This window comes from Rhipicephalus sanguineus, unplaced genomic scaffold, assembly GCF_013339695.2.
Source record: "Rhipicephalus sanguineus isolate Rsan-2018 unplaced genomic scaffold, BIME_Rsan_1.4 Seq4304, whole genome shotgun sequence".
Taxonomy (NCBI): Eukaryota; Metazoa; Arthropoda; class Arachnida; order Ixodida; family Ixodidae; genus Rhipicephalus; species Rhipicephalus sanguineus.
Window position 1 is genome coordinate 353746 of NW_023615237.1, and position 14526 is coordinate 368271.

The 14526-nt window shown below is 44.8% G+C and overlaps 1 protein-coding gene across 1 annotated transcript in view; it reads left to right on the forward strand.

The window, feature by feature from the left end:
* The window catches only part of LOC119377310 (uncharacterized), an 88672-nt gene extending 76063 nt beyond the window's left edge, over window positions 1–12609 (forward strand). The window contains exons 17-20 of the mRNA XM_049411570.1: window positions 7602–7738; window positions 8779–8875; window positions 10798–10852; window positions 12429–12609. Coding sequence (XP_049267527.1) covers window positions 7602–7738; window positions 8779–8875; window positions 10798–10852; window positions 12429–12580 — 441 coding nt within the window. The 3' untranslated portion in view covers window positions 12581–12609. The remainder of the gene's footprint in view (window positions 1–7601; window positions 7739–8778; window positions 8876–10797; window positions 10853–12428) is intronic.
* The last annotated feature ends 1917 nt before the right edge of the window (window positions 12610–14526 follow it).

The following is a 14526-nucleotide window of genomic DNA, read 5'->3' on the forward strand; positions in this document are numbered from 1 at the left end:
ACTTAAAATATGCTAGATGGTCTCTGATTGTATCATGGATGACTCCGTCTTTTCATCAATCATCATGACTACAACTGTACTTGAAAATAAATGTGAAACAGCAAGGAATGTAGGTGCCGCATGTTCGCGTTTCTTTTCATCCCCACTATACGTATTCCGCCGGCAGTCTCTCAGGCCGTGCTGCCAGTTCAATACTTGCATTTTAGTTCGATATCATTCGCATTTTATTTTCTATTTCAGGTTATACCAACCACGTCATTCGCATGCCTTAGTATGTCATACTGTTGTGTTCCACTCTGCAAATGGAACGGAAAGAAATCACGATTGTCTTTTTCTATTTCCCTTTATTGATAAAGAAAAAAACTCACAGGATCGTTACGAATTCACTTATTATGACTGAAACTCTAAGGCCATCTTCTTTTTCTTCCCAGTCAATGTATTGAACATCCCGAGCCTCCCTCTGAGATATTTTTGCATATAATTTGGTTTTCTTACAGCCTCAAAAATCGTAGGTGCTGCAAAGTTTTCTGTACCTGAGCTGCGTATGCACTGCCTCCGTGATCGGCCTATTTTGACCAAATGAAGATATAATATGACGACGTCACTTTACGTGACGTCACGATGATGTCAAGGAATTTTACTATCTGTGACGTCATATGATGACGTCATCACGTATTGATTATTTCTTGCATCACTCGTGTTGACACCGCCGACCGTCAATTTTCGCGTTTGATGAGGCATCTAAGGCTTTCGCCTTAAAACACTGTTCGGCTGTCGTTACATGAAATTCCAGCGGCCGCTGGTGTTCGGCACAGGTGGCTTGCAGTAATTACGCGGAATAATTGGTCTCCTAATACATCTTCAAACTATACTAAAATATGTAGCCGTCATTTGCGACTTGAATATATGATAGAAAATAAGAAGCGGCGGCTTAAGAAGGACGCAGGAGCGTCAATCTTTGCAGACTACCCTTCACGTTTGCAGCCCAAGGTAACAACTGAACCAAGCATGGCAGGTATCACGAAACGTGACTGTGCTGCGTAAGAAGAGGGAACGAATGCATGTAGCAGTAGCAACGCTTCCTCGCGATCGCTGCCATGTGTAGCGCTGAGATTAGGTCCCGAAGCCGAAGAATCGGAGCCCATGGACACCACATGCGCTACCAGCGAAACAACCGACAATCATCATGTACAGTGTCACAATGAATGCGTGCACAAGGCTGAGCAGGATGCCTCATGCGACAAAAGCGTCATGTCCGACAGCCATTCGGCCTCTAATTTGCTCACTACCAAAAAGTCGGAATGCAGGAGCAAAGAAAGATAGCTGAAGAGCCAGATACTCAGGCTACAACAATCCGTCGACAAATACAAGGACGAGCTCAAGCAACAGATAACAGGCCGCATTTCACAGGCCTATCACATTAGCTCAAGTTGAGAGTCGGCACTACGAGTTTAGACTTGAACCACAGCGTATGTTCACGCACATCGGCCAATGTTGCAGGAAGCGTGCGACATATGCAGCTGTTTTTGTTTGTGTTTCGTACCACCACGAGTTGGCTGCTTTAAACTCTGAAATGATGGAATCACTTGTCATACCTCCCCATTTTCTGGCACGAGCTGTTGCTTTCTTTCGGTGGCAACAAATACAATTCTCAAAAGCTTTACGAAGGGAACGGGTGACCACGTATATCTCTGGAAGCAGTCAGGTACCATTTCGTGCTATTCAGCGCATGCACTCCAGGCTTGCGTATAGTGTGCTACACCAGCAGACGGTAGCACGCAACGGGGAACTTTAAGCGCCCAAGCTTTCAGTATTAGCTCTTGACAAATGCTGCTTTTACAATCGACTTTCAGACAGCCAAAACCGACTCTCAGTCAATCGAACGTAACGGTGACAAAACACTCTTCCGCCCATCACTTGCATGCGCTCTCCGGTATCGGCCTAGGAGACGACGCGCGAGCGTCTCGATCAAATAGCCGCGAACGACACATGCATTTAAAATGGTCTCGCTCTTCAGAACAAGTGCATCATGATTCCCATTTACATTTTTTCATTATACATTAAACAACGCGAATACAGCCGAAAACTGAACCATATAGCAGCTTCGAATGCGGCAATGGCATTAATTTCCGCGAAAGACGACGCGACTCTGGGTCTCCTACGGTGACGGCGCCTAGCGGCTCAAAGCCGCACTAACGCCGACTGGTAGTTCCCATTGCGCTCCTCTCCTTCGCTCAGGCACAGAAAGATAGAGGAGGCGCTGGCTCGACTGATTAAGATTTGGCTACAAAGTATTTCTACAAGGGTAGAGACTTGGGCTTGTTGGAATTCCAAAACAGTAGACTTACAGCGCGAGCCCACCTAACACAGAAAGAAAGAAGACGACCCACTGCTCTATGTGTCTTCTTTCTTGTCGTGTCATCGCCCTGTACGTCTAGAGTTAAAGTGTTTTGGCCTGCGGTCGAGCAGAAAAAAACTCTAGTAGGGGCGGCCAGCAACCTTATTAGACCACCATGGTCACCGAAGCTATTCAGTTGATTGCAGCAAAAAACAAATATCAGTACATACTCCAACGATAAGGCGTCAGAGAGAGCTGCTGGGCCATTTGATCAATAAAAAAGGAACTCCCAAAACAACAGGCGGTGGCGTGGCGCCTACTTCAGACACAAACGTTCCTAGTCCGGTAACGATGGACCACTGCGCACCGGAACTTTATTTGGACAAGTGTAAATTTTGCAGTAACAGGGTGGATTTGAGCAGCATGCTGTGGGCGTGTCCGAAGGCCCCCATGTGGGGCGAATTCCCTAACGGGCGTGGGTAGAAGGCCACGCTCCTCAGCTCGGATTTACAAATACAAGCGCGCTTAATACGGCAGGCCGAAGACACCGCCAGGGCTCATAGGAATATGGCCGACGTCTAGGTTGGGTCCCCCCTCCTCTGAAATGGGGAGGGGGATCTTTCTGCCAAATAAGTAAAGTTCGTTCATCATCATCCCAGGGTCCCTTATGCATTCGCCTCAGTCGACTCGAAAGCGAAAGCCATCTTCTTTTTCTTAGTCGATGTATTGAAAGCCCGCCCCGCGCCCCCTTCCGAAACCTTTCTGCAACTAACGTAGTTTTGCAATGCCTCCCGGATCGGAGCCATTGCAAGCTTTCTGCATCGCGCCTTGTTTTGCACTGCCTTTGGGATCCGCGCACCTTTCAGCAAGTAATGATGTCATGTGATTAGGGCACAGGTCACGACAGGTTATGTGACGTCACAAATTTTGTTGATCTGTGACTTGATGATGCGGTCATATTGTGAGTCATAACGTGAATGATTATTTTTTGCATGCCTCGTGTTGACGCCGCTTTCGTGGGACGCCGGTCAAACTTCGCGGTTCACGAGACATCTAAGACTTTCGCGTTAATAACGCACAAGCAGATCGATAGGCAATGCCGGTGGCTACCACAGATTGCAATATGAGAGAATGAAGAACGTATATGCGAGCGATGTGATTTAGTGTGGCGCATAATAGAGCAAATTGATTCACCTCTTGGCGAGCGGCAGGCTAAAAGCTTTGTCTTTAATGTTGAAAGCCTACCATATTAGAGTCCGTAATGGTTGGACAAGGACGACTGGATTTGTCGAGCATATTGTCAATGCAGCCAGAATAAAGTCTGCTGCGCCAGCTGTGCAGTTACACGTGGTGGTCCACCTAGAGCTCAGCAGACCAATCTGATATTCGGTAGCGAAGCTCTTGAAAGAAGGGGAGAAATTCGGCCTTGTTGGTAAGACATTAGGAAAAATTCAGCACCAAATGACAAAAGGGCGAGAAGGGAGGACAGTACACGGGCGCACGTGTTGTGTCCACCCTTCTGGTCTTTGTGTCATGTTGCGCTGAATTTTTCCTGATCTCCTGAAAGAAAATGAACTCGGTACGTCAGAGCCACGACATAATGAAAAAGTTGGCAGCGTCAGCGAATAAGACTATGGCTCCCTAGTAACCATTGTCTCTGGGTGTCCTATTTGATGGGGACGCCGACGCACTCATCCCAGGAGAAACATTAAGTCATCCATGCTATGGTCGCCGATACATGTAAACATGACCATGTTCCGCTCGATCGATTACAAGTGAAAGAATCAATTTCGTGCGAAGTGGTCAGTGAGTAAAAGCCTTTGTCACATTTTTCGCTTTGAGCCAAGCATTGGCTCGATGTCACTGTGAGCATATCGTGGGCTTGTCAGGCATGTCGACTACACTGGCGCGTAGAAGGTAGCTTATGGACGCACTTAGGCTAAAGCAGAGATGCAAGATTTATCGCGAAGATGTGGTGCACGCTCCTGTACGGTGATGTGCATATGATAAGTAGCATTCGTTGGCGTATTGAAGCAACGCTGGACTATAGATTGCTTAGTCAATGTTTATTACAATGTAATAAAACCGGGCAGCCAACACTGCAACCAACCACGTCTGGCGTTGCCCGACATGACGCTTGTGCACGGTCTTTTTTCCGAGATTTTTGAAGCGCTGCCGTAACTGTGGGGAATTGAACCAGAATCGAGCCGGAATCGAACCTAGGTTCGATTCCGGCTCGAAGTGCTGTCCTTCTTCTCTCCTTCCATTCAGATTTTTCACTCGACAACGCCGTTGATGGCGGCACCGGATTTTCTGCTACACAACATCCTAAACGCTTTCACGTTAAGATTTCTGTATATTCTGGCTGATCCTGTGTTAACGCATACTGTGAATCTCCTGTGGCGCATACCCCTATGCCATGGGCCGGGCTATGTGGGTATGTGCCACACGTGTCTGGTGGAAAAGCTTTCATAACGTACGCGGCAGGCAAGTCACGTTATTCAGATCATGATCTCTGAATCGTCTTCGTCATACACTGATGTCCTTCTATGCCAAATGTGGTCCTTACCAATTTAAGGAGACGACCACGAGAGGGCCCAGGCGTAGGCGGATAGATAGATAGATAGATAGATAGATAGATAGATAGATAGATAGATAGATAGATAGATAGATAGATAGATAGATAGATAGATAGATAGATAGATAGATAGATAGATAGATAGATAGATAGATAGATAGATAGATAGATAGATAGATAGATAGATAGATAGATAGATAGATAGATAGATAGATAGAAACAGGTTTCGTTTGCAAAGTTTGGTTGGTTTGCTAAGAAATGCTTCGCATTTAAAACGTAGACGAGGAAGGAAATGGCAAGCACAGGCACCCGTCATTTCCTTCCTTATCTTCGTCTTTTCGTGCAGTTTTTCGCTCAATATGGATCCTCACCAACTCGCACAGCTATCAGTGCTAATGAAAACATGTCCTTGGCCTAGTTGGCGAGATAATGAAGCCCTAGTTTGCCGCTAAAAAGACACACACAAACGAAGATGAGGACATGGGTGGCACTTCCAACTAATTTTGTGCCACAACACAAATAATATATACTGAAATACAACGCATGTGCCTAGAACCACAAACATAAACCACAAGAAATCTAATCGCCGAAGAGTGCAATTGTAACGACGGTTCGCTAAGGCACACTTCACCCAACTTCGGAATGTAAAACACTTCCAAAGTTTCACGAGCCGTTTTATTGTTCCTAACAAGAATCGTCACGTTATGAAATCGCGGTTTACGCTTGCAAGTTTTGCAGTGCGCAGGCAAATGCGCGAATTCGTTTTCATCGTTTAAATTTAGCTCATGTTCCCTCGTTCGTATATTAACACAGCGCCCAGTCTGTCCAACATAAGACTTGCCACATGTCAAGGGGATCTCGTACACCACTCCTGTCTCCTATCTGGTATATACAGTACCGTGTTTCTTGCCACAGTCTTGCGGTCTTCTCTTGTTACCAGAGGTATGGGGACACAGCTGACCCAGCTTGACTAGGGCTGAGAAGGCGAGTGGTGCACCATACCTGCGTGCCACCTTTTTAGGTTGTGGGGAACCTTGAGTATATATGGCAGCACTGCAAGTTTTGAGGTCATCGTTTGCGTATCAACTGTCACTGCTTTCTCCTTGCCTTTCACTTTCTGCAGGAGGGTCTCCGCCACTGACGTCAATAACTTACCAGGGAAACCTGCCCTTTGGAGGTGATGCACCTGCTTATCAAAAGCAAGCCGCATCGCGTGAACTCACGATTTATTTAGGGCCGACACCAGGCAGAGCATTGCAACTCATCGTTTTAACAACTTTGAGGCGGCTGAGTCAAATGGCACCACCCACTTCTTAGCACATGGCGAATACTGCCAGCAAACATGCCTCTTGCTGAAGGTCAACCTTAGGCCTAAAAACAGTAAACTGTCCCGAAGTGGAATTTCGTGCATAAAACAAAGCCCATTTCATGCTGTCTAAAGAGCATTAACATATGATGCCAGTGGGTCAGGGAAGCATTCCAAATAAAAACAACTAAATAATCGTCATCTTAACACAGCGCACACACACGAACACAGAAGAATAAGGAAACGACGACACGAGCGCTGACTATCAACTGAATTTTTTTTATTCACCACACACATTAAATATACACATCGAAGGGTCACATGATGAAACATAAGCGTATCAGTTTACACTTTTACGACATTAGGCGCGAGTTAGGCAGAACAAGTGGCATCTAAAAAGCTAATCTCCTTTTCCTAGGAGATTAGAGATTTCCTAAGAGCTAAATAATCGTCTACGTATCTACAAACCTTTAAAATGTGCAGGCTATGATTGCGTTTAAAATAATGAGCAAGCTTGCGATCAACGCTGGCTAAAAAGCTAAAGTGGATGCTTGGGTGTATTGGTTCGACATGGAATGAAAACAGCGCAAAAGACGGAGCACAAAAATGGCTAGGCTGGGCAGCGTATGCCTGAGCAGGCCTTGAAATGTCTTGACAGGAAAGGAAATTGATTATCTATCTGACGGTTGTACGCGAAATATGCATAGGTTATTATGACGATACTAATTGTTTGTCCATCTTATCGTTTGTTTATCATTGTCCCTTCTTTCCATCGTGTTGCACTGCGCTAGCATATATTGCGTGGCGTTGACGATTAAAGAATTGTTGTAAGTCAGCGCTGTTTCTTGTGGTTCATTTTCTCTTGTGCTCCGTCTTTTTCGCTGTTTTCTTTCCGCTGGCATAAAACCGAGCTAGTCATGAGCCGATGCATATACCGTGTTTTTGCAGGTACATGCATTTGTCTAAAAGAATGAAAGTACTCCTAAGGTCAAATTCTAAGAGCGTTAAAAAATTTTCCACCGAAACACAAGCAGCATTTTGGAAGGAGATGGTGCCGTTTTCGTTAACACAGGCTTATTTTCTGTGCGTCTTTTTAGAGGCAAACTGTCGCTTCATCAGTTGTGATGTAGGAGGCGAGGTCACGGATTCCAGCACATCTATCAAAGTCTCTAAATTCAATTTGGGTTGAACACAGTTGCTAATAAGGCGGTACATCACTCTGCACGAACAACGTATACTTTTGACGAACAGTTCTCACCACATACACAAGTACTCCTTGTGCTAAGGGCACCTCCGAAGGAGAGGTGCAACTCCTTCATTCTACATATAATGAATCAGTGAAGCTACTGAAGAAAAACGTATTTTGTTCGACATTCTAGAGAGACACTGTGACACTATACCGCTTTGGCAGTCCGCTGTGCTTCGCAACGCAACATAACATCGTGGCTGACTTCGAGGAACTCTTCAAGGATGAAAAGCGTCCAAGCGTCAAGGTTACAAGCAAGCTGGACAACATGTAAGTAAAACGGTGCCGTGTTCAAAGTATGACACAGATACAACCTGTAGGTATCAAGCCAGTCACAGATATTTATTGCGCATAAATGTTCGGGACACACTAGTACAATACGCGGCACGCGACATGACCAAGGCTAACACAGACGGGCTGCACTATGCAGCCAATATGGCTCGCCTTTGTGAGGTCACTTTCAGGAACATTCGCTAAAGACACGCTCACGAGTCATACCACAAAACAATGCCGCTTTCAAGTACCAATCGATTTCTGCAGACCGTAGGAGAGGAGAAACATCTGGCGTCTTTCGTTAAGCAGCTGGCGTCTTTTCGTTTTGCTTTAGAAATATCTGGCGTCTTTTCGTTTTGCTTCTAGGAAACATCTGGCGTCTTTAGTTGGTTTATTTAATCAACGGCGTTTTGAACAAAATTTTTATTGTTTAATCACGCACAGGAGAAATCTCACCAGGCACTACCATGGAGGTAAACAATGGCTGCTAATGGGAATGAGAGACAGAAGAAGTCGGCTTTTAGCTAACACTTACACTTCTACTAACGTTTCCTACTGGAACATGCCAATAGCAGCTAATGGGGAATGAGAGACAGAAGAATTCGGCTTTTAGTTAACGCGCACGCTGCGAATTTTTTATTGTTCAACAACGCACAGGAGAAATCTCCCACCGGCACCACCTTGGAGGTCAAGATCTGGTACTAGCGTTAAGACTGGTTACCCACTACGACGGGGACGAACGGGTGCCGCTTTAAGGAGCTTTGCCCCTAAAATGACTTGCCGCTAGTGCGGACCGAGCCCTCAACCTCCGCGTGACGGTTGTGGTGCACTACCAAATGGGCTACGACGGCGTTTATTATCGTGTTTGTATTCTTAGGCATTTTATGTAGCCCTAACCCTGTGTGTCGTAACCAGCGCCGCTGAAGCTGCAAAACAAACACACCTGTTTATTTAGTGTGTGTTGCTTGACCTGAGTCATCTTGTTGAGATTGCCTCGTTCAGTCGGACGTAGAAAGTGTGCTCACGTGGTGTTTCAGGGAAGCCTGCAGGGATGCTGTGGCTACAAAGGCGGTAGTCATGGACTGCTCCGCCATAAGCTTTATTGATTCTTCCGGTGTTCACGCACTCGATCATGTAAGGATCTCTCGGCGTTTTTCTCTTCCTTCTGTTTTTTTCTTATTCGTTAAAATATAGTCAGGGAGAGCAAACGCATACTTTTGCTGAGGACAAGAAATTGCGAATATGACTTTCGAAAAGCTCTCGTTAAAATTTGTTTGAAACGTTTTGGCTTGGTACTACATGTTTAGATAAGAAGATCAGGGCCGATCCAGATATTCGGAAGCGGAGGAAAGGTCATGCATATTGCTTATGCAGACGAAGAAGCTTTTGCTTCAATGCTTTCTATAGTGGCAGATTTATTGATGCCTCTGTGAAGCGGACTGTTGCAAAAATAAAAACGTCTTACCGCAACTGTCAGACTGCAGTTTCCGATCTCAATATCTTAGTTTTCAGTCAAGCAGCACAGTACATTTTGTCTCGATGGGTGATTAAGCGACATCATTCAATAAATAATGAGAACAGTGAAGTCAGAGGAGTGATTTTCTTGTTCTTGCATAATTTTTCGTGGTGCAGGGCGTATGTCAAAAAGTAGAAATAACCTTTTTACTGAGTCTGCTCTGATACTGTAATAGGGTAGCCACTTATTTGCAATTGCATGTCGGCTGTGATCATGACGTGTTAAAAAAATTCTGCAGTTCCCACGCCTTGTGGGAATCGGTTTCATGCAAAGCAGTCTGCGAGTAGTTTTATGCTGCATTTTTTGGCTGTGAGCCACGCATTACGAGGTGGATCGACGTGTTTTTGTAAATACAGTAGTCTGCACATCGTGGACTTACCAGGCACGTCGACAACATTGGCGTTTAAAGGGTAACTTATGGTCTGGCGTAACGTCAACACTCACGTTAGAGCACATACACCAGTACTATTGAAACGAAGTGCACTTTACGGTGCGATGATGTGAATATCATGCCTAATTTTCGTTAGGGTATTCTTCCGGGGTAGAAAACACTTGCATATCGACAAGGATACCAATAAGGGCTTGTTGATTCATCGTAAACTGGCTAGTAGCATAGCGAAGGAGTACACAAGGACAACGAAGTGTTCGTATCGTATTTCTTCTTTGTTCTTGTGTGTTCCGACGCTATGCTACTAGCTAGCTTGCACATCGCTTGTTTAATTATAGGAACACAAATTTAATGTTTATTAGACTGGTATAAAAGCGGAGCCAACACTGGAACCACAGACGTTAACCTGACATGACGCCTGTATCGTAGGCGTACATATGTAGTCTTTTCTTGCTTTGTTATAAAATTGGATAGCCAGCATCATAACCACAATTGTCGTCGCACCGACATTACGCCTGCATAGGGTGTTTTTCAAAAGTAGTTTTTAGACCTGGCGTGGCTCTGTGGTAGAATGCCTGACTGCCACGCAGAATGCTTAGGTTCGATTTCTGCTGGGGTGTTAATTTTTATTATTTTTCATTTGTCGGGTCAACGCTGGCGGTGTCGGTTTTTCTTAACGCTCTCGAATTTAAATTACCAATGTTTGTTCTCGCCGTTCCTGGGTAGATATAAACTATCAATCACCTGTGGCGCATACCCGTACAGCACGGCCCATGGTAAACAGGTATGTGCCACACGCGTCTGGAGGAAAGGGTTTGACGGCGTACGCGACAGGATTTTCACGTTATTCTTGTCATGACCAGATAGTCATATTCGTCCAATCATCTTACCCTCCCATGCCAATTTAGTTCTATACAAAGTTAAGGAAACGATCACTAGAGCACCCAGACTAGGCGGCGAGATAGAGAGATAGATACGTAGATATATAGAAACGCTCAAAGTGCCTTGGATTCGCTAGGAATTGCTTTGCATTTAAAAATTGCATTCATATTTATCAATTATATAAATAATAATGAAAGGCTACATTACACTACATTGTTCATAGACGCTGGTGTAAACGTGTAGTTAAAGAAATGCTGTATGTCTTTATAGGTTTTGGACATTTGTAAACAAAACAAGTGCATCCTGTATTTGGCTTCACTTCAAGGTAAGTGAAGGCTAAGCGATCACGCAATTTAATAATTGAAACTTTATAACATATTGTCGCAGTGTAGGAGCAATCAGGAAAGTTTTCATGTAGAAAAAATAAAACCGCTTTTCAATGGCGAAACGACGTCATATCTAGCAGTGAGGAGGATATTGTGGGCGTAAAAGGGTTTTTTTTGTTAAAGTGCAACAATTATATTGGAAAAAGAGCGTAGTCCTTGTGCTAGCAGTGCGGCACATCTTAGAAATGTGTACTTCTGAATATCGACAATATTAATGCGCTTCACAAGGACGTTTGGAGCAGACACCCACTGCGTGAACTCGCGCTTCAGAGCCATCTCGACTAAATTATATCACAATTGGTAGGTTTCTTTCGAATGAAATTATAGCGTTGGCAATCTTACGAACTTCCTTCTTTCGCCATAGTGGGCCAGGCAGCTTGAAGTTACTAAGAGCGCCGATGAGCGTTGCACGCACCGATGATACTTAAACTATAATCCACAAGAGTATGCCAACGCCTCGTGTATAAATGCAACAAAGCACGCGCTCACGTATTTTGGACACTAGTCATAACTTGCAGTTCAGGGTAGTACCACGATATTCGGCAGCAGTCAAAAGTGCCATTTCCAAGTAATGACATGTAATCTTTAATGCATACTTTTTCTCTCCCTACGCTTTTCGAATAGATGCAATGTAAAATATATACCGGAGAGAACCAAACGTTCTTTATGGATTGGGCTAATGTTCCCGGCTCATTCTTTCGTGGAAATTTTCTCTGTTGCTTATACCAGCTATTAAATATGGTTACTTTAATTATAATTTATGCGGTTCCCGACTAACTATGCTACACGACTCTAATCTGTTAGATCATGCTCGCTGTCGTTATTTTGTATAACTCGTTTTGCATTGTATAAATGTACTGTCGGCCGCAAAAGTTTGTGGGATCTGCAGCGCGTGGTGGAGCGACAGAAAACTGCATTGCTGCGTCACCTACCGTGATACGGCGGGTGTTGAGGCTATCGGCTGCGGCCTCCGCGAGTAGATCTGGCAACGGCACGCTGTCTAAACACGCCGTCGCTAATCGCCGAGGCCGATAGTCTCAACACCCGCCGCGTCACGGTAGGTGATGCCGCAATGCCGTTTTCCGTCACTCCGCCACGCGCTGCAGATCCCACAAACTTTTGCAGCCGACAGTACATAGCTTTGAATAATGTGTCTGTTCCCCTATGTAATACCCCTTCTGTGGCGTTCAGGGGTATTATGAAATAAATAAATAAATAAATAAATAAATAAATAAATAAATAAATAAATAAATAAATAAATAAATAAATAAATAAATTCTTTCAAGGAACGATATTTGGCTTGTTGCTGTTTCATCATTAACACTAGTTCTTTGTTCAGTTGTAGCTCTACATGGCGAACGAAATACAATATGACAACCTTCAAGGCTGAACATTAAGAGCGGCACTCGCTCTGACATGTGTACGTGTCTGTGAAGTTCCCTGCTCAACGAATCACTTTTGAACTACAACTTTAACCCTGCAGTTGGTATGTTCTTGTCTCTTCAATCCTCGTAGATTCCACCTTACGAATCATAAGGACACAGGAAGCCCTGTTGCAGAAAATTGGTGTCGACCACATCACGCCTACAATACAAGATGCCGTCGCTTTGACTAATAACGACTTACCTGCAAGACTATTCGGAAGCCACATACGAACGCATCTTTGATAGTAGCATAACGCTGTCTCTATTGTTTAATGGTGACAGAAAAAAGGGATTCATTACTGATAATAAAATGTAATAATATGTATTAATAAAATTCTCCATTGTGACGTAAGCCATCAGAACATTATTGAAAGGCTTCATGCAGCACTCTCTGTTGTACCCGATCACAGAAGTTGGCTTGGACTTTCGCTTTACCTGTTTAACGATATCGTCTTCCTAAACGAAACCTAACGCTTCCTTTTACAACAGTCAAAATCTTAAATTTTCTCTATCTTAACACTTTAGCATGTAAAGGAACGCAGTTGCATATTTAGGAAGGGTAACAGCAAAACCGCACGGGACGCAGAAACATTCAACACCAAGATTTCCATACCCCGGATGCCGCGCAATATGCATCCAATCTACAACGAAGCACGAAGACGAGCCAGGGGTAGATCTTTGCTTGCCAGTACCCGCTTGGACAAGGATCGAGCATGCTTCGTAGATGCTAACAAGACTGTTTGTTGGCCTAGTTGGTACTTGCTTAGTGACATCTTTTAGCCGCGAAAGAGCACAACACAAAGGAAAGAAACACACAACGACAGGACGGGCGGCCGCCCGTCCTGTCGTTTTGTGTTTCTTTCCTTTGTGTTGTGCTCTTTCGCGGCTAAAAGATGTCACTAAGTTCGTAGATGCTGCTTCGTACACTCAAGAAGAAGCCTTCTCCTCAGTGGTCGTGGACACTCATTGCAAAGTCATCAGCTGCGCTACCATCCGCATTTCTAGTTCCAGCGTTGCAGAGCAGGTTGCCATTGCTCTTGAATTGACGGATGGCGTACATGACACAATTTATTCAGACTCGAAGTCCGCTATCAAGGCCTTTCAGATGGGCATGGTGGCTGCCCAGCTCCTACAGATCATTCACAAAGTCAAAGAGCTCAAAAACCACTCATTGGTCTGGTTTTTCCTGCGCATCTTGGAACCATTGAGGGTGCCTCGCTCAATCCCAACGACGAGGCGCACTCGGCTGCACGAGGTTTGACTGACCGTGTGCCGGGTAACTAGGGATGGTCGATTAGAATTTTTAATCGATGAATCGTTAATCCTTAATCGATTTAGTGTTTAATCGATTAATTGCTTGTTGTGGAATCATTTAATCGGTTAATCAATTAATCGACATTTTTTATGGGTGCTCTAAAACGGATATCTCTTTGTTTGAGAGGCATCGTTCGTGTTTGATATGGACCCAAATCTTTTGATCAGAGGCGCTGACGATCGAAAATTTCCACTTTCGAAAGTGTCGACGATGGGCCCCTTGTGTCCAGTGTGCAAAAATTCCCGTGTTCGTAGACTGGACACAAGGGTCCCGTCGTCGTTCAAGCATCTGTGGCCATCATCCCTGGACTATTCGGCAGCAGGTCGTATTTTCTCGAAGCCTCCCTACTCGAGCTCATCGAAACCTTAGGCGCGTTCGGGGACCACACTGGTTGGAAAGTCGCAGTTGACACACGCAGTGTGGCGGAGGGTGAGGAAATCGCGAGAAAGGTAAAAGAGAGACGAGGAGGAGGAGGAATTAAATAAGACGCTCGCTCTAGTGATCGGCGCTTACTAACACTCCTAAGATTAAATGCACATGTATACCCTATGAAGTGGACGGGGGGATGACCGCCACATTAGCTCAGTGGCAGAGCATCGGACGCGTTATTCGAAGGTCGTAGGTTCGGTGCCTGCCGGCGGCAAGTTATCTTTCCGTCCACTTTTCTTTCTTCACATTTATATCTCAATTATTACAAATAACATCCCCTATACTTTCCTTGGCATTATTGACTGTTAGTTCTAATTATTAATGCCGGAAATAGAGTGACATGAGTTTCTGCCCCCCCGGCTAGAAGAAACAGCAGCTGCGCCAGCATACTCCGCAGGTTTCATCTGAACATTGTCGTAACACGGCGCCACTCGCACCTTTTCAA